The following is a 24,657-nucleotide window of genomic DNA, read 5'->3' as shown; positions in this document are numbered from 1 at the left end:
TTTCCTACATCGGTGCTAATAACTCTCAGCTCAGAAATGGGTGTCTAATGACGGAAGGACTGCCTTGAAGGGTATTCTTGGGAACAACAAGGCGAGGAGATGATTTGGTAAAGATCGTCTCAATAACCAGGATGACTTGTATGAGACTTGGAGATCCAAATGAATAGATTTGTGTTTTATGATAGCAGGTCAAATCTGTCTGGATTTGTTCAGGTATCCAAGCCTACCACAATACATATTATGCCGCCCACTGGAGCAAACATAAGAAAATTATAGAGGAGTTTTTTGCAATTAACCTGAGGCACGGGTGCCGATAAAAAGCAAATCTATATTAACGGATCCCAAAGACAAATTCTCATACTAACATTCTACCTTTACAAGGACTTTGCTCTGTTTTGCTTGGTCACTTATCCCATTTTTAACATCTGTGAATTTTTCCCATGTGACTGTCTTTTGTTTTTTTCCTTTATCTCCTTATCTTGGGAATGTCTAGGCAGTGCATTGTTTACTTTGATTATTTGAGGGGTGGCAATAGAGCCACAGTGAGCTTCCATTTTATTTTCCGATGTCTCATGGGATGGAGATGGCTTGCTTTCTGTCCTTGATTTAGTTGTCTAAAGACCAACCTGGCTAGGGTAAAGGAAGCTTAGTAAGAGAAGGTGACTCCCAAGATGATGCTTTAAAACAACAAGTTCTGCTAGCGAGAGAAGCTTCTCTGTAGTGACTAGCAAGCCACTAGCCACACAGAATCTGAGGCAAAAGTGACCTAGCCGTCAGTATTTTTATTTTGGAAACGATTCTATTTAAAAGCCCAGGGAGCTAGATAGTGAAACATCCTGTGGCAAATTCTGCTAAAAGTTAAGAAGTGAAGAATCTATGTAGCCTTTGAGCACGAAAAAGGCCTGAATTTGGGGTCAGGAAATCTGAGTTTGCTCCCTACCTCCTGCATCTCCTTCTGAATGTCCTTTAATGGTAGAGAAATCACTTTATGTCTTGGGGTTTCTTACTCTTATAGATGGTCTTAATAATACTCTCTTTAACCCTCTGATTGACCCCAGCATTATTGTAAGAGGAAAAAGTGCTTTATGGGTCATTCTTAAATTCCATACTTCATCATGTAGGAGGACACGTCTGAAAGAATTTTTAGTCTCCTCCTAGTATCTGATAGAGTGCTCCATAAATACTTAAATTTTCATATGAATAACTATTTGTAGCATTTTAAAATAGTAGAATTTTAAACTAGGGAAGAACCTTAGAGATTAGGTAGAGTGGAAAGATGCTGACAGAAGTCATGACCCACGCATATCTGAGATTTACTACCTGGCTGACTTTGGATAAACCGCATAAACACTGGTCAAGTAATTTAACCCTGGACCAAGGGCTCCTCCTCTACAATATGAGGGTGCTGAACTAGCTGAGGTCATATCCTATGACCTAATTTCACAGATGAGAGAACTAACTTTTGGATGTGACTTGGATAATAGTTAATAGTCAACAAAAATTTAATATCTGCTATACACCAGGCACTGCACTAAATGCTAGGGACACATAGAAGCAAAAGACAGTCCTTGACCTCAGGCAGTACAAAATCTAATGGGAAAAGACAACAAATAAAATATCCTCAAACAGGCTATATACAGGATATTTAATGAAAAGGAGAAAGGAATCAAAATGCAGAGGGATTGTGGAAAGCTTCTTGTAGAAAGTGGAATTTTAGTTGGGACTTAAAGGAAACCTGGAAAGTCAGAGAGAGATAAAGAGGGAACATTCTAGGTATCAGAGACAATCAAAGAGAATGCTCAGAGCCAAGAGATGGAATTTCTTCTTTGGGGAAGAGCAGTCCTGTATCACTGGACTGAAGTATAGGGAAGGGAAGAGTTGAGAAGAGAGTTAGGAAAGAGAAAGTGGAGGTACCTGTTATAGATGACCTTGTTGAGGATTTTACTACAAAAGGCAGAAGAGATATATCCCTGTTATCAGGGATGGAAAGATCAAGTGAGAGTTTTTTGAGGATGTGGGAGATATGGATATGTTTATAGGCAGAGAATGAGCCAGAACACAGGGAGAAATTGAAAAAAAGTGATAGAGGGGGATGACTCAGGGGCAATCTGTTGGTCAAGATGGAATGGACCCTAAGATTCCTGATCCCTATTTGATAACAGTATTTTGGCTCCCTAAATGGTCTCAGATATAGTATCAAGTATTACATTAGATATTAATCATAAGATTCATGTTGCCCTTAGATAAACAGGGATGGCTTTGTTCTTGTGTTCTTTAGTTTTATAGTAGATTACATCTCCTAAAAAGATTATAATAACCTTATATTTGACACATGTAAAGATTTGAGCTTTCGGGATAAGAATTCACTATTTGGTAAAAATTGTTAGGGAAACTGGAAAATAGTTTAGCTGAAACTGGGTATAGACCAATATCTAACACCATTTACCAAAATCAAAATGGCCAAAATGAATACATGACAGAGACATAAGGGGAGATATCATAAGTAAATTAGAAGAAAAGGAACACATTACCTATCAGATTTATGGATAAGGGAAATTTATGAATAAACAAGAGCCTAACTGCATTGTAAGATGTAAAATAAATAATTTTTCTTACATTAAATTTTGAAGTTTACGTAAAATTAAATCAATGTAGCTATGGTTAGAAGGAAAGCAGAAAATTGGAGGAAATTTTTATTGATATTTTCTTGGATAGAGGTTTTATATCTCAAAACTTTGTCAAATTTGTGAGAATATGATTCAGACCTTGCAGTTCTTGCAATATGTGCAGGATTTTTACAATATGACATTTCCAGTGAGAAAATATGGTTAGCATACAGGGACAAAGTTATAACAGTTATACAGGTCATGCTGAAAATCTGGAAAAGATGTAACCTTTTCTAATTTTTTATACTAAAGATACTCTTAATATTTGCTATTCTCATCAAAAACATTGTCTGATGTTAGCAATAACTTTTGTGCAATGCATTTTCAGTTTTTTTCCTCTGTAGGTGGACATTCATGGTTATTCTTCAAACAATTTTGCTGTTCTTGTATATAACATTCTCTTGGTTCTGCTTTTTTCCATCTTATTATTTAATGCAAATGTTTCCATGTTTTTCTAAAATCAACCTGCTCAGCACATTTTTTTCATTGATTTCCTTGATATTCTTGATCTTTTGTTCTTCCAGATGAATTTTGTTATTATTTTTCTAGCTCTGTAAAATAATATTTGAGTAGTTTGTTATGGAACTGAATAGATAAATTTAGGTAGAATTGTCCATGAGCAATTAATATTTCCCAGTTTAACTCTGACTTTATTTGCATGAAAAGTGTTTTGTAATTGTGTTCATTTAGTTCCTAGGTTAAAACAAATAACTTTTAAAGACTTAGAAACTTCAATTCACTGCCCCACATTGGGCACGTTCATGGTTCACCAGCCTCGGTCTCTGCCCCAAGTGACTTTTGAATGATCAGAACTGACCCTGGCTGGGTTTGCTTTTTCCCTCAAACTTGGTGGAGTGCTCTAACAGCCCCTATATGCATAGTGTCTCATCCAGGTTATTTGTTCAGCCCCCTCTATTTCTCAATTCTCTGGCCTGATGCCAACAATTCAGAACCGATTTCCCTACTTTCCCAAACCCCACTGTCAATTCAGAGCTTTGCAGCACTGGTGCTTCTGTGTTGCAGACCTCAGACGGGTTTTGCTCATGAAGGGCTGTTGCCAAGCTAGTTGTCAAGTTCTAAGCAAACTTCCCCAGCCTGGAGCCAAGGTCTCCATAGTCCTGGGAAGAAGGAAAGGAGTCTGGGCTGTAGAGATGTGTTTTATTTTAAGCCTATGTTATATGTCCTTTGATCTGTTTGTGTCGCATTCCTGCCAGTAGTGTTGGAGATGGCAAAGAGACAGTTAGTGAATTCAGGGTCATTGAGCATGAGAACTTGAGTTTTGGAGGAATTTTTCCCCCTTACCTAACATTTTAGATTCTAGGTGTCCTAGACCATGGAAGTAGCTTAAGTTACTTTTTCTTTGGTGCATATTTTCTGTTTTGCAGCAGTTTGAGAAAAATTCAGGGTCAGAGAAAATGTCTAGTCCACCAACTTGTTGCTCACATAATCAGTCAGACTGTACATCTTTCTATTTATCATATATATGTGCACATATAATACATACAAAACATGTGTGTATGTTTGTGTACATATATGTGTGCATATATGTGCATGTGTATTGTTTCTTTTTCAGAGGGCAGCAGGGGAAGTAGGAGGGAGAGAAGGTGGATTTTAATTATTTGGAAAAACCTTTTTTTTTTTTTTTTTTTAAGAAAAGACTCTTAAGATTCCTTCTTTAAAAAGATTTTAGCTCTTTGAAGATAGGCACCAGGAAAATGTTCTGTACTGTTTATTGTTAATGTCAATTTGCTATGCTAATAGGGTTGGCAGTTTTCAGGATATCTGGTAATCTTGTTGTTTAGAGCTGCCTTTCTGCTCAGGCCTCCCACCCAGCACTTGCTGTTAAACAAGAGTGAATTTAGTTTCTTTGGCACTGTGTGGATTTTTAGAAATATATTTCTTGCTTAATTTTGTCTTTTTGGAAAAATTGACAGAGGACCCTCAAAATAAGATTTATTCCAGAAGAATGTATACATGAAAGTCTTGGTAGCATTGCTTGGAGTAATGACTGCTTACCATCTGGACTGACATGGAATAAAGATAGACCAAATTATTAGGTGCTTTTTCCTTGGATAACAAAAAGCCTCCTATGTTAAGTAGAGGTTTGCCATCCTGAATGACATTAGGATGTAGTTTATCTCATAACTTCCTGAGGAACAACCACAATAGACTTGGTTTTTTCCCCCCAATTATCACTTCTTTTTGTGGTTCTAAAAGCAGTTTTTTGTAAAACCTTAATTACTTGAATTATGGCTTCATCTTCTTGGATACATACTTTGGGGGTGGGGAGAAGGCAATACTTGGATAAAAAAAAAAAAAACCAAAGATGCTGTTGAAAAGATATTTGAAGGAGAACTCTTGTCTTCAATTCATTGTTTTGTTTTTCTCATTCTGAATTTCTTAAGTGTGAGGAGCCTATTCAACTTCTTTCTATATCCTTCTTCCAGACCTATATCTTGGTGGTACATATGGTGGTAAGTCTGGTTTTTGAAGTGTTTCCAGCAGAATTTGAGTATTGATAAGTCCCTATCAATCCAGAAAGATTGGAGGTGCAGAAGTAGTGATAAAGAATGAGGCTGTTACTTGTGAACAACCTCACTAATATCCAGACACATCCCCAAAGGGTTAGTTACCTGATCTTAATTTTTTGGTAGGGGGGACCTCAGCAGAAAGGCTGGACTTTGAGTAAGGAAGACCTTAATTCAAATACAGTCTTAGACATTTACTTGCTTTGTGATCCTGGACAAGCCAGTTAACCTCTTTTTGCCTTAGTTTCCTTCACTATAAAATGAAGATGATGATAGTATCTGTGCCTCACAAGACTGTTGTGAGGATCAAATGGAATAATGTTTGTAAAGCCCTCTGCTTTCCCACAGAGGTGAAATCATAGATCCTTGAAGTACTGAAGCATCTAATTTATAGTGTAACATCAGGCACACAGTAGGTACTAAATAAACATTCAGTGATAATATCTATGTTCAGAGGACAATACTGTTCATACATAAGCCATAACATCCTTTTCTTATAAAAGAAATAAGTACAAGATAATTATGAAAGAATGTCATTGAGTTGAGCTTCCTATCTAGACATGTTAGCTATTCCTCTGGCATATTCAGTCCTGTCCTGGGGATATTCTTAAAGATCTACCAATAAAATATGACAGTGAAAAGAGAACTGAATGTGGAGTCAGAGGACTTCTGTTCAAACATAAGGGGAAGTCTTGTGGGGAATGTGGTCCTTTGGGATGTGGAAGTTCGTCCATGGTTTTGAATCTGGGGAATTGGGCTGGTTCTTGCTCTAATGTAGAAATATTGCATTATTATCAAAGCTTTAATTTAATCAAAGTTCATCAAATTCAATCAAACTCCACTAGTTTTTAAATGTCTGCTAGGGTTCCAAATTATGAAAATCACTGTGGAAAATCATTGTAGCCTCTAAAACTTTGGAAACCATCACCCATCTAGTATGAGCCAAACACTACTAAGTTCTTGAGACAAAAAAAAAAGTAATAATAAGATAGTCCCTGCTCCCAAGGAGCTCACGTTCTACTAAAGGGAGACAACATAAATAGCTGCAAGTCAGGACAAGACTCAGTGGTCCTTCAAGTACAGTAACAAGGGGCTAACTAGGTGGCTTAGTGGATTGAAAACCAGGCCCAGAGACAGGAGGTCCTGGGTTCAAATCTGGCCTCAGACAATTCCTAGCTGTGTGACCCTGGGCAAGTCAGTTAACCCCCATTGCCTAGTCCTTACTGCTTTTCTGCCTTAGAACTAATACACAGTAAGGGTTTGTTTGTTTTTTAAATACAGTGACAAAACAGATGCGAGTGCATGTTTAATGTAATTTTCATTCACAAAATCTTATTCCATTCTGATATTGAACCATTTGACAATGCCAAGAACTTTGGAGGTGAAAGTTCTCTTTTCTGTGCCTTTGGTAGTTGTGGCTGCTTGGAGGTGGGTTCTGTGATACACTGCAGACAGTTTCCAGGACCATCTCTATGAGTTTTGCTTCCTAGATGCTTGCTCTTGAGGGCACACTGGCCCATAGCTAGTGTGTATGTTGTGGGTAGAGGGGTAGGAAGGATACTGTGCCACAGCTCTTAGGCTTGTTTATTTGCTAATGGCTGTATTTGGTCAGCAGTTGGTATTGGTAATGGTATTGATGTCTGGCCCTTTCTCTGTAAGTTGCCTCCCTTATTGATGGCTGTCCAGGTCAGGCTGGATGCAAAGTCTGAGGTCATATTATCCTCAGGACCCAGGGCCTCACATATTGTTTGAGGAGGGCATTTCCTGCTTTCTCCTATGTGTTTTGAAGGGAGGTCATGGTTAAGAAAGTGGTTCGATCCACCTGTAAAATCTCATTCGCTGTCTCTCCTTCAGGGTTATCTTACTTCTCTATCCAAACCAATGTTAATATAAATGTTGGTATAATTATAAATCTTAGTAATGGTACCTTGATGTCCAGGAATGACCTACAGGACATTCATGTGCATGTAATTATTGCCTAAATATTGGAATTGATGACCTTGTGCTTGCCATTTCTGTTGCTCTCTAAACAGCCAATCCGAAGGTTTATCCCATGGAGGTGGTTGTTAGTGGTCTTGGAAGATCAGTTTTTAAGACAATCCATGTATTGTTCAAGCCACACGTCAGTCTGTTGTCCTCATTGCTATGTGACCCATCTAACATTTCTTTACATCATAAACTAAGACCAATAAATGTGCCAGCACCAGCCATCTGTAGAACTCTTTGTACACACTGTAGGAATACTGTTAACAAGAGCAATACAAAAAGACATTTGGAGCAGTCACTAACATTCCATAGAAAAGGGTGGGAGTAGCACATAAGCTGACACCATGAGAGTACAACTCCCTGTGGATGGTCTACAGGAAAATGTACCTCATAAGGAATGATAATTACATCTGGTGTTTAAAATGGGAGTGCCAGTTAATTGGAGGTTTTTGCTGCTTAATTAGACTAGCCCACTGACTTTTTGCCAACAGAAATATAGAACATATCAATGAGAAGAAGAGTACTAGCAAGTTTGGTGTTTGGTATGCTGACTTGGTTCATTGAAGTGTTGGCGATTTGCAGTATTGTGTGAGTTTTTGCATTTTCTTTGGGGCTCTTCTCCCCTCTGATCCACATGGTGAACCAATATTCCAGTGCTCATTGGTCAGCAGATCCAAAACGAATCTTAAGAAATGTAAATCAATATTCGCCCCCTAGCTGATATTTAGTAACTCTTCTTTTAGTGTGACCACCATATCCTTTCAGGAGAGGTTGCCTAAGGAATTCAAAACAGAGACTGAAAATTTATAGAGATAGGGCAGGAAATGTCCAAATAACAACTAAAAAAATCAGGAAATATTTTGAAGAGTTGGCTTCACATTCTTTAGAGAAAGGGTGATCTTTAAATGGAAAAGGGTCACTCTTATGAAATTCTTAAAAGACATCGTGTTGGACTCCAGTCAGTCTTTTCTTTCTAAATTCAAGGTTGAATGCCATTGGCTTTTATAGGTAATAAGAAGAAGCAGTGATGAAGAAAAACTCCTCTGCCTGGTCCGCCAGCGTGCAGGTCACCACTGCCAGACGGCTGTCATTGTCATCCTCATCTTGGCTTGGGAGGGAATTCCTCATCTCCTGGCTGACACATTATATCAAGAGCTGACCCAGAGTCTCAACAAATATGGCTGTCCAACCACCCGACGGTGTGCACTTAATGAAGAGTAAGTGATATCTATGGGCTTTATTTGAGGAACCCAATGATAATTTGTGTAACTTACTGAGCAACCTGGGTATCTATTTCATATTGAAATGATAGCTAGCCCTGTTAAATGGTAGAATATTGACCAGTATTCCAGTAGATGTTTTGTTGTCACAGATCATTAATAGGAAGAAGTAAAAAATTGTGCTCCTTAGAGCTGATTTTCTACAGGAATATAAACAAAGCTCTGTGCATGTCGGAGTGGTATTTGAGAACACTCAACTGCATTCCAGTTCTTTTTTGAAGGGCTTTAGTTTCATGCCATTTCTTCTGAGTGGGTGAAGACCTTTCCAGAATTCTTTTTTTCATTCTTTCTGAAATTTTTTTTTTACTTCTTTGGAGTTGAGAATTATTTATAGGAATAAGAATGAAGGGAAAGAAAATAGGGAACTGCATTTTACACACACACACACACACACACATACACACACACACGTGTGTGTGTATATAAAACCCCACAGGATTTGTAGAGTGTGTATATATATATATACACACTCTACAATTCATACAAAAATATGCATGTATATGTGTGTGTCTGTGTATACTCTACAAATCCTACATATATATGTGCATGCATATTCATAAGTGTAGGTATAAATCTATATGTACCCTCTACAAATCTTACAGGGTTTTATCAATATTAATAGTAAGGCGGGGATTCTTGTTTTACTTTTTTATGTGATATTCATTTTCTAAATCAGAATGTTTTTCAGACACACAGAGCCATGTATATGGGTTTTCACTCAAATAAACCTAACAGTAATTTTGTAGTTTAGCAGTTTGACAAGCCATCATTCTTCCTTTGCTGGTAATCAGTGATGGTACAGAACAGACATTGCACAGAATTTCTAAATATACACATCATATCATGGCTCAGTATCATTGACAGTGGCTGCTAAGCTTCATGAAAGCTGCTGCTTTTGTGATAACTGCCCTGATAATAGAGCATGGAGGCTATGGGTAAATTTAGTGCTTCAAGACTGAATTTGCATTTACTTCTTTGTATCAGTCATTTGAAGAGTAGCTAGATAGCGCAGTGGATAGAGTGCCAGGCAAACCAAAGATATAAAGGTTTAAAAAAAAAAAAAGAATTTGTCATTTGGTGAAAACTGATTTAAATCTGATTTGGGTCAATAGCCAGTTTTATTTGTAAAGGCTGGATTCGAAAGACCTCATACTGTTTTAACGCTAATACTTTAACCAGGTAAGAAAAATCCTCAATGAAATTCTCAAAAATTCAATCAATAAAAAGATGAAGTTTGAAAAGTATTCAAAGCCATTGGATAAAGTGAAATGACCTCAGACCCCAGACGTCTTTTAGGCTGGAAATTTAGTCTCATTTCCAGAGGTTATCTACAGATCTTAAGTGAGTTGAAAAAGAGAAAGAGGCAGAGACAGAGACAGAGATAGAAAGACAGAGAGAGAGATTCTTAAAATTGGAATGTGTGGCTGAGGAGAAACCACCTAGTTTGGAAGGAGAGGCTTTAGCTGCAGGCTTGGCCAACTCTCTTCTCCAATCCCTTTGACTAGAAAACCAGGACTTTCTAGCTTTGAAGGATCTAGAGGAGCTGTGAGTTAACCCTTTGCCAGATGTGGCCTCAAAACTTGATCCCACTTTTCTCTTACAACATACTCAGGAAGAGACTGTCTCAGACATTTGGGGGAATGTTTTGTACCATTTGTTCTAATTGTACCACCTCAGCAAATACTCCTTTCAAAAAACCACTTAAGGCTGATGACTAAATGCTTCCTAAGTAATAATAATCTTCTTGGAACCACACCAATGGGCATTAAATATGATGGCATTAGAGCCCCCTCTGACTCCCAGGGGACCCCTAGAATCTTGAGAGGGAGCCAAACCCTGGGGACCAGACTCATCCATGGGAATGGGAGTTAGGATAAGGAGCCTCAAAATTCTGATGGATTACTCATACTTTATTCTTGGCACCCATTCACTAAAGTTTGACTGATACTGTCTTGAACTCATAGAGAGAATGCCAGCTCTGTTCAGTGTTCAGAGAGACTCTTCTCTAGAATGTTGGCAGCCACAAGATTCAGTTTTGTGGGCATGGCTGTCAATGAAGATACCTGTCTGAGGTATAACAGAATTGGTTTGTGTATGGTAAAGAGAGCCCTCAAACTGATTCAGTCTCAAAGCCTTAGAACACTGAAGTCGTCTTCTTAGATATTGTTCTGAGTAAAATGTACTCTTACCATGTTATCGAATGATAAGGTGAAAAATTATCTTCTCTTCCAGCTACCCCTAATGATAGTAGAAAGTCCTTTAAATCAAGGGCATGTTTTTGCTAATTGCTCTCAGAGAACATGTTGTGGATGCTTGGAAAAGAGATTATTTAAGTGCTTCTATATAATGTACAGGTAGCTTTGGCCACAAATTTCTCAGCTCAATTTTTTATATTTTCTAACCTGCTTCTTCTTGTGCTTGATCTATTTCTTTCCAAACACTTTCACTCTTTTCAACTAAATTTTTAATAGTGCTTTTTTTTATTTAAATATTTTTTTTAGAAAAATTTTCCATGGTTTCATGATTGATGTTTTTACTTTCTCCTTCACCCCTCCCCCATATCCAATGCACATTTCCACTTTAATAGTGCTTTTAAGTAGTGTTAAATACCTATACTAGGAGTTTTTCTTAAACAGTAATTAGTATTTTCCTAGATCTCATTTCCTAGATCTTCCTTTTGAATCCTCTTTAAAAGCAGTTTGGTTTTTTTATCTTCTTATCTTCCGATGAAAGATTCTCATTCTTCCTGAATTAATTTTGAAGTTCAGTAGGTTTGTACTTCCCTTCTCTTATGAGCTACAATTCAAATATTTTACTATAATTTCCTATGGAAATTTAAGTATCTGCTTTTCCATTTTCTAAATACATTCTCCTCCAGCACTCTTATCTTCCAGTGCTTCCATTTCTTCATTTCAGTGGAAACCAGTCAAGTCAGAGAAAAATGAGACCTCTGTTCAGTTTCGAGTTTTTATTGTTGACTTTCTTTTTTAAAAGTTTACCTTTCATGCTATTTCCTTCTTCCTGGGATTGCTCATGTCTTGAATTATCATCATGTCTTGAAATGAGCTTCACCGAACCAGATTCTCTTTTCCTACTTCCTTACTTCATATTACTTTCTTCTTGTTAGAAAGGAAGCATCTTGTCATAAATATGTTCTAAAACATAGGCATATAGGAAATGATGCATTTGGGGCTCTTTTTTTGGTCACTCTGACAGTTCTTTTAAATTTTTTTTTTTATTTTAAACCCTTAACTTCTGTGTATTAACTTATAGGTGAAAGAGTGGTAAGGGTAGGCAATGGGGGTCAAGTGACTTGCCCAGGGTCACACAGCTAGGAAGTGTCTGAGGCCGGATTTGAACCTAGGACCTCCCGTCTCTAGGCCTGACTCTCAATCCACTGAGCTACCCAGCTGCCCCCCTGACAGTTCTTTTTAAAGAGAAGTAGCTCAAATATCTTAATTATCTCCTCTATTCTTGGTGTCTTTCTTTACCTCTCAGTGGCTCTAACTTGTTTAAAATTTTGTCTCCAAAACTTCAAAGAAATGGCTTGAGTCTCTCAAAAAAAGATAATGCTCAATATGTAATTGACTTGTTTTGATATATGGAGACCTAAGCCCAGTTTCCTTTTACTTCCTATATTTTCTTCCTTTCTTTTTTTCTCCCAACAGCCCAAAAGGCAGCTCTACACACAGACATCACCAAATGGACAATATCAAAATCATATTGATTATATACTTTCTTTCTTTTTTTTTTTTTTTTAAACTGATACCTTCCGTCTTGAAGTCAATACTGTGTATTGGTTCCAAGGCAGAAGAGTGGTAAGGGTAGGCAATGAGGGTCAAGTGACTTGCCCAGGACCACACAGCTGGGAAGTGTCTGAGGTCAGATTTGAGATTATATACTTTCTAACAAAAGGTAGAGGAGATCTATACAGTCAGTTAAAACAAGACCTGGAGTCAACTGTAGCTCAAATCATAGGTTTCATAAGCATCATTGAAGGTCATGAGAGAGACAAGACATATTCATACAAATTGTATCTTTCATGTTTCCACCATTCAGTTCATTCTCTGGGAGGTAACATTCACAATTTTTTCTCCAAGAATTAACTCTATAGCTGTCTATGATGTTCTCTTGGTCCTACTCATTTTGCTCTTCAATATTCTATGTAGTTCTTTCCAAATTCTATTAAAATCAGTGGGCTCATCATTCATTATGGTACAGTAGTATTCCATCACAATCACATACACAACTTATTTAGCCATTCCCCATCTCTATGGGGACATCTCTATCTTCTATATTTTCAAAGCATGTATCTTAACCTCCAGAGACACTACTATTTTTGCTTTGCCCTATTTTCTGTTAGCCTATTGTTCTTTCCATTCTTGAAGTGAGAAGCCACATTGTTCCCTTTATTTTTGAAGATACTAGAACAGCCTTTCCTCTTGTTTCCTCATACTGTTCTTTTTGTTCTTGGCAAACTCATAATAACTCCTAATGTCTATAATGCTTACTAATTATCCTCATGTCTTGAAATGAGCTTCACTGAACCAGATTCTCTTTTCCTACTTCTTACTCCATATTACTTTCCTCTTGTTAGAAAGGAAGCATCTTGTCATACATATGTTCTAATACATAAGAATATAGGAAATGATGCATTTGGGGCTCTTTTTTGGGTCATCCTGACAGTTCTTTTTAAACAGCAGCCTAAGATTTATAATTTTCTTGCTTCCATTAGCAGTTACTTTCTTGTATTTTTAATATTGATTTTAAACTCTTCAAATTTGTGTCTTAAAGATGACCATATTTATTGTCAGCACCAGCTTGAAACTACAGAAATGCCAATTGTGGTGAGTGGTGTGGACTTCTAGCTATTGTGAAATACATTAAGTTTTCAACAGATTTTTCAGAGGTGAAAATCTCTGTTCTCTTTCTCTTTTCCATTTTCTCCCTTCCTTTCTCCTAACTTGTGTTTTCTCTCATCAGCTTTTTTCATCTCTATATCTCACCTAAAAGCATTGTAGGCATAACTGGTGCTAGTAAGTTCTTGACTGAGGCTTTGGGAGCATTTTGTATGAGACCGTAGTGATTTAGGCTCGCTTCTTGTGTTCTCCATGCTTCACTCATTTATTTCCTGAAATATTTAAAGAAATCAGACATTTCTGTGTATGTTTATAAATTTAAATGCTGCCTTAGGTCTTGCAAAATTCCAATTATAATGCCATAACTAGACAGTTGGCATATTCTGATCTTTCCTTTAATGGGTGAGTACAAGTCCACAGTAGTATCTGTTATGGGGGTAGTGTTAGACAAAAATCCACTGGACTCTTCTTCACTAGATAATGATCTAAAGTTAAAGGCTCCCCCCAGTCCAGTCCCTATAGCCTCTGGCTGAAGGTGTTCTTACTTTTACCAACTATAAAATTTCTCATTTGCATTACTTGAATTTCAAAGTAGATTTATAATCTTGCTTTGTAGGCAAAACTGGGTTGGAACTAGCAGGGTTGGACTGGCATGCTCCTGCCTTTGATTAGAGCATGTGTTAAGACTTCCCGAAGGTAGTCATTTTCTCTGGACCAATGTGTCTAAAGTCATGTTGGTATATATAATTTCCTGACTGAAGCAACAAGACACCCAGAGGGAGAATCAGGAGGCAGCAGGTACCAGAATTCTCAAGCCACTGCCACTAACTCAAGTACAACCTCCCCTAAGATACAATGATGATAGACTGACAAAGGATCGTCTGATCTTTGATTAAACACATACATGCACACATATATACACCCTTCCATTGAAAGAGAATGGACAACTTCCAGAGACAACCCATTCGGTCTTTTAAAATGGAAGTTGATAATAGTCTAAGACCCAGAGTCCTGAAAAAAGGTAGCATCCTTCCTTACTTAACAGTGGTCCTACTTCTAGTTTGGCCCACACAGCCATCATCAAGGGACAGAACCTTGAAGAGAAGAGGCCCACTGTCTTTGCCATCACTTCTCTTATGGGGAAAACTAGTGGAGTTAACTTAAATATTATATGTGGGTTCAGAAGGGTAAGTAGGAGACAGGAATGGACAATAGATGCTTCCCCATTCCATTTAGAATTCTCCAGCCCTTCCTGCTAGGTCTCCTAAATAATAATTAAGTAAACTTCCTCACAACACTACCAACTTCTGAGTACCAGCCTATGGAGGTAAATCTCAGAGCCTGGAACAGAATGCATCTCAGACTACTGGCTTCATTTCCAATCCTTCCCTGGAAACTCACTTAGTGATCATCCAGAGAAGTTACCCTTGTAGAAATGAAGCTCACAACTGCCTCTGCAACCCCCTACCTGTTAAGCAGGGACATCTACTGAAGACCTAGAAAAGAATGCTTTTGCCCATCAACGCCTATGGCATTGTCACACAGTTCAAAATTTTAAAAAATGGATATGGTTTTATCCATGGAAATGACACTAAAGGTAACATTCCCATCTGCTTTGTCATATGCCCAAAGGACTTTACCATCTAACTTGTGGCTGAAACATTCAATGTGTGTTTTTGCTCCTTACTCAGATGTGGGCTCATTGAGAGCAGACTGCCTATTTTTCTTTTTGTACCATCATTACTTAGGACAGTGATTTGTACATGATTATCCCTTTAAAATGCTTTTCCATTCATTTTGGAGTTTTTTCTCTTCAGTTCCAACTCAGTTTTCATTTATGCTATTTTACTTTTCATATTATAAACCAGTTTCATGGACTACTCTGTTAATCATATCACCATTAGAATCAGAGGTCACAGATTCAAAAATAGGCTCTGCCCATTTCTTATCGCCTTTATGACTTTAGACAATCATTATTTCTCCAAACCTGAGTTTATTTATAAAATGAGGGGTTTGGGCTGCATGGTTTTCCAAGGCAAGGCTACTTTTTGTGCCATTGACTTACAGTTTGGCAAAGCCTCTGGACCCTTCTCAAAAGTCATGTTTTTACGTAATTGAAGGCATGCCGAATTGCAATAAGAAGTCATAAGATTTTTCTCCTTGTAGACCCTCTGAAGATTTCTCTTTCTAAAATTCCTTCTAGTTCTAAACCCGTAATCCTACCAATATGTAGAAGTCTAGAGCTAAAAGATGCCATGAACTCTGATTAGCTCAATTTAATTCTATTGAATTAAACTTCTAAATACATAGGCAAGGTCACATCCCCAGAACACTTTCTGGGTTCCATAGTAACAAGGAAGGCTGTTTTTGGAGTCAGAAGGACCTGGGTCAGAATATTGACTCTGCTAATAAGTGAGCTTCTACATCTTATTTAACCTCTTTTGTTTCTGTTTCCTCATTTGTAAAATGAACTCATTAGATTGGATGACTTCTATCTTATCCAGCTCTAAATTCTTTGATCCTAGTTTTTTGGTTCTTCAGTTTGGTGGGAATGGAAAAGACGTCCTTACTTAAGTTCCTTTAAAGCCTTGGATTTCAAGTTTTCATTTATCCTTTTGGAAGCAAATGGGCTTCTCACAACTGCAGCCTTCTCTTGTATTAGTCAGGTTCTATCTTCCTCTGACTGCCCTTCCAAGCATCTAGAGTCTCCTTTGCCAGACTTGCTACAAAAACAAATCTTCCTACTTCTTTTCCTCTCTTTCTTATCTTTTCCTCCCTCCCCAGGAACTTCACCTTTTCCGTCCATTTTAAGTTAGAGGCAGGAAAGAGAGAGGATCCATTACTAATCCCCAAATAAGCCATTTTCACATTCCACATGTGAAATCTTTAGACCATCTCCTCCTTCAGAGTTGGAATAAACTGTTTAAAGGCTGCACAGTCTTAAACTTCCTCCATTTCCTCCTCCTATATTTTACTGTGGTATGTACAAATAATCAGTCACTATGGAAACCTTCTTATGTAGATGAGCAGGTTTTTTCTTCAGGGATGCCTGACTTTTTCCAGATGAGGACTAATTTTCCAAAGAAGTCTCAGAAGCCACTTAAGACTGCTAGCTCAGAATAAGCTTGTTTATAAACCAAAAACTTTGACTAGTCAACTAACATTCCTAACAGAGTTATTACTTCACTTCATTTAATGTTTTTTAGTTACCCATGGTGGCTTTATAGTTAAAGGTACCTCTCTTTGGTCAAGGAATATGTGTTGGAGAAATATACATTGAATGGAAGGAGCTAGAAGTTAGATTTGCTTTTGTTTTTAATTTTTAAAACATCTTAATTTTGGAAAGTTCAAAATAATGGGCTCAAATTTCAGAATACTCAGACACTTATGTTTTTAGTTTCTTAATCTAATTCATTTCAGAGGAGTTAGAAAACTTAAGTATGTCTTATAAATCATGCTGTTAGTCCTCAATTGTTGTATAGGTCACACACTGACTCTTACCCGAAGAAGTGCCTGGCTTTACCAGCTTATTACATTGTAATCACTCACCTTGTAGTCGTACCTGTGCTTGCCAAGGATTGGATCCAGAGACCTGTGGTGCATCCTTTTCCTTTGGATGCTCTTGGAGCATGTATTTCAATGGCTGCAAATTTGCAAGAAGCAAGAACCCTAGAAGATTCCGACTAATTGCAGATGATCCCAAAGAAGTAAGTTCCTTCTCTCAGTGTTATTCAGGAGGTTGCTTTCATTAGCTGAGACTAAATTACTTATTTAAGTTAGCATCACAAAACCATGGAAATTTGGAGCAAAGAGCTTAAGTAAATTCATTAAGTAACTCTACTGTCTTCTTGGGTTGTTTTTTTTTCCCATCTCTCTTCCCTATGTATGTTCAATTAGCAGTTCCCAAAATGTTGTCTTGAAATAAAAATGAGAAAATTCCCATTCTCCAGAGCAGCAAATTAACCAAATCTTTTAGCCTGGCTTGCTTATTTTCACTGACCCAATTAGTTTTCCCACATCTTAACTGATCATAACAGCTGCAGTATTACAAGTCCATGATGAAGTAGGCATGAACCTAAGAAAGTATAAAATAGAAAAGAATGATGTGGAACATGGATTTTTTTAATTTAAGAAATGGAGAGTAAGAAAGAATTGAGTTATTTATATATCTATTTAACATAGTATAAACTCCAGTCCCCATGAGAATTCTTAAATATATAGAGAAATGAAAGGTAGATAGATACTTTTTATATGGCATAAAGACTTGGTAAATCTATGCTTCTATCTAAATAGAATTTCATTTTATCCTCACTCAATATTTTGGGGCACTTCTTTTGGACAGACAGCTCAGCGTACAATATTTGATGGCCACTTGATTTATTAAAGTGCAAGCTTGCAGCATCTCCACACTAAATGATGCCTTGGGGGCATTTAAGTCTGCTGCCAAGGGCTAGACCAATGAACAGGCAGAGTGTGCTTTCAAGGTGTCTAGAACAGCTTCTGTTACATCCAGAGATTACCATTTTTGAATGAATGAAAATTCATCCATAATTGAAGTATCTCTGAGTACATGTGCAGTTTTTTAAATGATTTTTGTTCTTAGTTCCTTAGAATTTTGGAGCAGGAAAAAACCTTAGGAAAAAACATCTAAATCCAGTGATTTCATTCTACAGATAGAGGAACTAAGGCTTAGAGAGATGACACAACCAGTCCTAAATTCCACACTGAATTAGTCTCATGATTTCATGACTCTTTGTCCAGTATTTTGTCACACTTATACTCCTTTTTCCAGATATTTCCCCATAAAGTAGTATCCCCTGTTGCAAATTTACCTTCTTTTCAGTTCCAACATAAATCCAGGTAGCAAAATGAAACTGCTAACCTACTCCCTCAGGGATATGGGAGCTATAAGCAGCAAATGTAAGTCATGAACTGCCCAAGATGCAATTTACCCCAAAGGAACAGTGCAGGTGAGTTATGGTTTGATTACATGATTGGCAACAGAGTTGTTTCTACATTACTAGGATTGGTTTGTTATTCAAGACTACTACCAATCACCAGTCAGTATTTCTAATACTATTTATAGCTCCAAAACATTGAATTGAGGATCATCAAAAGGTAATACAGAGGTAGACGGTAGACAAGAACAAGATGGAACACATGGCAACTTAGTCATTGTGCAAGAGAAGCAACAGAAAGTCTATCAACAAAGAAGTGTATGATGGACTGGTCACTTAGCAAAAGTATAATTGATGGGTGTATGATAACTCTCTGTTTACACTGGCATCCCCACAGTGTCAAAGACCAATGATAACCTATTGGACTGACTCCCTATGGCAAATTTAAAGGAATACTTGCACAGGAATTGTTCTGGATGGGGTTCACTCTCCACTTTTGGAAAGAATACCCATTTTGATGAGATCATAGAACAATTGGAGGATTATGGTGTGCTTTCATTTCAATTCAAATATGCTGGGTATTGTTCTGGATGCTATTGACAGAGAAAGAAAATAGTCTCTACTCTCAAGGAGCTTACATTCTAAAGGAAGAAACCATGACCAACAGATAAGTCAAAACAATATATCTACAAAATAAATTAAAATAATTATGAGGCAGGGAGAGTACACAAACAGTTAAGGGAATCTGGAAGGACCTTGTTTCTGAGCAACTTGATTACCCAGAAACATCTTAGAAGGCTGCCATGCTGCCCAACAGAGCACCCCTTGGTGCCACTGTCAGAGAAGGCATACCAGACTGGTTAGGTTTCATGGGCTTACTTAGAATAGCATTTCTGTGTAAATATGAGAAATGATTGGCTTTCCTTAAATTATGTCAGGAAATCCTTCCAAGACCCAAAACATAAGCTTTTCCACATTAGCTATCTTAGCTTCTTTTCAGTAGCCACTCTCATGGTTTGTAAAAAAACACCTAGGAATGCCTCTGTATTCACAGTTTTTGTCATTTTACTTTTATGGCTCTGAAAAATAGGGTTACGCTATAATGCTAAGTTGCATTAATATAAACTAACCAAGTCTTGTGTACAGAAATCTGCTCAGGCTGATGTTTTGCAGTGTTGAAATGACCTCAATAAAGGTGTTATTTTTTCCAACTCCACTGGAAGAAAGTTCTTCATGTTGGGCTTCTAATGGACGTGGCAACACAAGACTGTAGGCAAAATGAGGAATGAGAGCTCCCAGTGACAGGAGCACTGAGTCTAACCTACAGGCTAAAATCTTCATTTAGTGGCAGCTAAAAGATGATGTGGATAGCTCAGTTGGAGTATGGCCCATAATCATGGTTGCCATCACTATAAGTGCCTTTTTCCTGGAACATCTATCAAACATTTGAGGAGGAGAAACATTGCCTAACACTAATTTTATTTCCCATCCATCATTAATGAAAATTTGTGCATATTATACTTTTACACAGGAAGAAAGCCTTGAAAGTAATTTGCAGACCCTTGCTACAGATGTTGCTCCAGTGTATAAGAAACTTGCTCCTGATGCTTTTCGAAATCAGGTGGGTCTTAAAGATTCATCCAGAAATCAGTATGGGATGAGAATCTGCTTTTAATCTCTTTCAACTTGCTATATTTGAACAAAATTCTTATTAATATGTGTGAGTTGGGAAAAACTCCCTGATGCTTTTTGCCTTATGGCATCATTGGAATTGTCTCCAGCTCCATTCCAATGCCTGATCAATATCAGTCACTATGAAACCTAAATTGAAATGAAAAATAACTTGACTAAGAAGTAATTTTTTACTTCTGCCCAGTAAGGTCATTTTTTAAAATCCTTACTTTCTGTCTTAAAATCAATACTCTGTGTTGGTTGTAAGGCAGAAGAATAGTAAGGGCTAGGTAATGGGGGTTAAGTGACTTGTCCACAGTCACAAAGCTAGGAAATGTGTTGGGCTAGGTTTGCATCCAAGACTTCTTTGTCTCTAGGCCTGGCTCTCAATCCACTGAGCCAACCCAGCTGCACCTCCAATAGAGCCATTTTGCATTTAGTAATAAATTATTTTACTTAACAATTCTTTTTTTGTATTTTCTACTATTTTTACAGGTCAGAGTAGAGAGGGATTAAGAAAACACTATTATAGAGGGAAGGAAAAATTTAAATAAAATTAAAGAATAAGAAAAACAACAAAGAATGAAAAATGTATAATTGCAGTCCGAGAGACATTGAAGATAAAAGTAAGAAGCTTAAAGAGCATCATTAAAGAGAGGAAGCCTCAAAAGATGAAAGCAGGAAGAAAATCATTTTGCTAATGTAGATTTTTTCCTTAAAAAAATAGTCTAAGGCAAACAAAAAATGGAAGCAGACTAAGGAAGAGCAAGGCAAAACCATATTTAGAAGGAAAGAAAAGGTGAAGTTAAGGAAGACAAAAAATAAATAAAAAGCAAAGGAAATAGTAAGTTAAATGTTTTTATTTCATGGTAAATATTATTGTCCTTTGATTTTAAATGCAATAACTTCAAACCACTTTGATCCTGTCTCATGAACCTTTCTGTCAATGATAGGCACATTTTCCAAAGGATCCAAAGTATAGATAACACTTGCATATTCCATTATAATATTGTTGTTCTTCCTGTACCACAAGAATAACTGACATTCACATAAAGCATCATAAGAACCCTGTCAAGCAGGTCTCATAACTATTTACGCCATTGAATAAAATAGCACACTAAAGCTTAGAGATGAAATCACTTGTCCATCATGGCTCAGAGCTCCTAAGTGCTGGAAGTGGCATCCACCACCAAATTCAACATCTTCTGAGAAGCCCCTCCAGAGGCAGAACATGAGCTCAGTCCAGTGTTGAGCCCTTGTCATTGTCCCCATGTGTGTCCTCAGCTGTGATTCTCCTTAGAATATCTCTTCCAAAATGCTAACTACTTGACATTATTATTTCCTCTAGCAGACAGATAGTAAATGTACACCATGTCATTTGTTTATTTTAGGCAAAAAAGATTTGTTTTTTTTCCTTAGTAATGTAAGGGTTAAAAATATAAGTTTTTACAAAATAAGAGCAGCTTTTAATAATTTAAGTTTTAATGAGAATATAGTAAAGTTGTAAATTAATATTATCCCTTTAAGCCAGAAAAAAGAAAACTTTTAGCAGCTTTTAACAATTAACAATTTAGTTTAATTAAAATAGAGATAGTAAAAGAATTTAGTAAAATGGATATAGTAAAGGAGGGAAATATAGGAAATAGGTAGAGAAAGAAATTTCATAATGTCTATACTAGTTATTCTATAACTATCTATAACTGCCTATAATTACTATCTAAAACTGCCAATATTTACCTATAACTGCCTTTAACTACCACTAATAACAACCACCTCACAAATTTCCAACCCAATCAGTGTTTAATCCAACTCCAATTAAGTCTGTCAACAAAGACCAACCACCTTCCAAAAAGTTTTAAGGAATGGAAAAAAACCTAACAGCCCAAACCAAAATCCCCAAAGGCAAAAAGCCCTCTAAACACTAAAGCCAAAAGCTCTCTTAGTAAACTCAGTCCTGCCTTTATATTCCAGCAACTAAACGCCAATAACCAACTAGTCACCAACCCGCAACACCAGCAACCAGCCACCAATGACCAACAGACTCAATAGCCAACTTCCCACAACTGCCAGCAACTGATCACCCTGTCAGCAACTGACAGCCCAACCAACTCTTTTTGGCCTCTTTTATAACCTTTTCCTACCTCACTTCCTGTCTCTATGGTTCCTCCTTCCTCTCTCTATGGTTTCTACTTCCTATCAATGTCTACTCATTTATCCCTACATATCTCTATGGTAAGAGGACCTCCAGGTCCCCTATTAAATTAAAAAAAGTAATAAAGAATTCCTTTTTACAGTAATGACAAGGTAATTCAGAATTATTCTACCATGAAAACAAAAGTTGCTTAATGCCACTTCCAGATCATTCTGTTGACTTTGTTTTCCAGGTAGAAAATGAACACCTTGGCCCAGATTGCCGTCTTGGTCGTAAGGATGGACGTCCTTTCTCTGGAGTTACTGCTTGTATAGACTTCTGTGCTCATGCCCACAAAGACACACATAACATGAATAATGGAAGTACTGTGGTAAGTCTAAAGCAAATTTTCACTTTTTTTTGCTTTTTCTCCCCTTTTTAAATCTTTTTGTTTTCCCCAATAAGCATCCATTTTTTTCACCCTCCTCCCCTTCCCATTGGAAAAAAAAGAAAAGAAAATTTTGCAACAAATATATGTAAGCAGAATAAATGCCCACATTGGCCATGTCCAAAAATGTCTGTCTAATTATCAGGTGATGGGTAGCACAGACAATCAGTCCTCTGGTATTATAGTTGTTATTGCATCACTTAGAACTCTTGAGATTTTCAAAGTTGTTTGACTTTAAAAAGTTTTGTTACTCCATAAAATTGTTCTCCTACTTATACTCACTTACTCTTACTCTGCATTAATTCATACAGATTTTCCCAGGTTTCTCTGATATTGCTCCTTTTATTATTTTTTTTGGCCCAATAAATAGTATTCCTTAACTTTCATTTACCATAATTTTTCAACCATTCACCAACTGATGAACATTCCCCCTAGTTTTCAGTTCTTTGATTCCACAAAAAGGCTGCTGTATTTTTGTCAAAATGCATCCCTGTCCTATTCCCTTCATCTCTTTGGGGTAGAGGACTAGTAGCAATATCCTTGGGTCAAAGGGTATACCCAGTTGAATAAGTTTTGGGGCACAGTTCCAAATTGCTTTCCAAAATGCCTGGATCAGTTCATAGCCCCGCCAACATTACATTAATGTGCCCCAGAAAACCCTTTTCTCAAGTTTATTGCTGGTCATTTTTATTTGTTGTTGTTGTTGTTATTTGTTGAAGTTCTGACCCCCTTTTTAAGCAGTTAGAAATCATCGGAAGCTACTTCAACAAATTCACTTTAAACCAATAAACATTTATTAATTGCCTACTATGTTCACTGCACTGTGTTTGGCACCAGGGTTGTAAAGACAAAAACACAAAATAATCCCTGTTCTCTAGGGGTACTAGCATGTACTTGGTGATGGCAAAGCACATTTCTTGTGTTAGCAAGAGAGTTTGTTGTACATTTTTATTTAAATTACACTGCAAGAAAGTTATCCATATAAAGTAGCATTTGACTTATCATGGTGGCTTAGAGACTGAAAAATCTTTTTGAGGATGGAGTGATTTGCAAATCCAGAATAGAAGCTTATTTTTACCAGTTGATATAAGCTATTGTCATTGTTTTCTCTGCATTCATCACTGCAGATATATGGGCACTCTTTCCACTGGTATAAATTAAAGCCCCTCCAAACTTGATTACCTTGTGTAGTTCTTGCCCTAGTTTTCCCATGAAACCTTCAGGAAAAATGTACTCAAAGTGCTAGAAGCCTTCTTTTTGACTATTTAGTGTCAAAGAAATACTAATGTACCACTTGAGCTTTCTCTCCATTTCTCATTTTTACCATATTGTCCCTTAGATATGTCTTGAGGAAGGTCTTCAGTACACCTCGAGTTCTGTGCAGATGTTGTCTTCCCTGGTAGCGATTACTGTCATTGCTGTCATCCACTAATATTCTTTGGAACTTTTTTAGATGCCTGGACTAGGCCATCCTCTGGGACCCAAACATGCTTCCCTTCCCCCAAAGGTCAAATCCCTAATGGCTGCCCTAATGGTAACCTTTGGGGAAGGAAATCATTTTTGGTGTTCACTTCTAGGAATTACAGATAAATTCACGTGTGCTATTATAGAGTATAGTATAGAGAGTACTTTCTACCATGAAGTTCATTATAACTTGCTTCAAACCAAAATGTAAGTGAAGTGCCTGGTTAGTGAATCTAATTGTGTTGCTTTGGCTGATATACCATGGCATTTCCTCTGTCTGGAAATCATTTAGAGGAGGTTTTCTAGTAGTGTCCAAAATCTTAAACTGACTTTTTTTCCTTTGAAAACCTTTTTTTTTTCAACATTTGAATGGTAAAATAATTGTGATTACCATAAAAATGTTTTGTTGTATATGACATTCTTCTTGGCTTTTCAACATAGTTCACTGGAAATTGGGTGGACCACAAATTTATGAATGTGGATGTTGGAATTAAAGATCCCATTGGCACAGGCCAGTCAGACACCAGGAATCATTTAGTTGAACTTGAATTAATATGAACTGCTTTGTGCAGAACATTTTAAAGACTTTGAAATAAAAATGTCTGGAAGCTTTGATGTCATTATTGCATGAGCTCATGTTGTGGCTCTCTACATTTGTTCTTAATGGTAGACATGTATGTATGTATGTATGTATGTATGTATGTATGTATGTATGTATGTATGTAT

The 24,657-nt window shown here is 37.1% G+C and overlaps 1 protein-coding gene across 1 annotated transcript in view; it reads left to right on the top strand.

The window, feature by feature from the left end:
* Positions 1 to 24,657, top strand: part of TET1 (tet methylcytosine dioxygenase 1) — a 191,937-nt gene that overhangs the window by 146,521 nt on the left and 20,759 nt on the right. The window contains exons 7-10 of the mRNA XM_044659198.1: positions 8,189 to 8,397; positions 16,876 to 17,026; positions 19,749 to 19,838; positions 22,273 to 22,410. Of these exons, the coding sequence (XP_044515133.1) occupies positions 8,189 to 8,397; positions 16,876 to 17,026; positions 19,749 to 19,838; positions 22,273 to 22,410 (588 nt within the window). The remainder of the gene's footprint in view (positions 1 to 8,188; positions 8,398 to 16,875; positions 17,027 to 19,748; positions 19,839 to 22,272; positions 22,411 to 24,657) is intronic.

This window comes from Gracilinanus agilis, chromosome 2, assembly GCF_016433145.1.
Source record: "Gracilinanus agilis isolate LMUSP501 chromosome 2, AgileGrace, whole genome shotgun sequence".
Lineage (NCBI taxonomy): Eukaryota > Metazoa > Chordata > Mammalia > Didelphimorphia > Didelphidae > Gracilinanus > Gracilinanus agilis.
The sequence above is the reverse complement of the archived record's forward strand: the minus strand, read 5'-3'. Positions and strand labels throughout refer to the sequence as shown.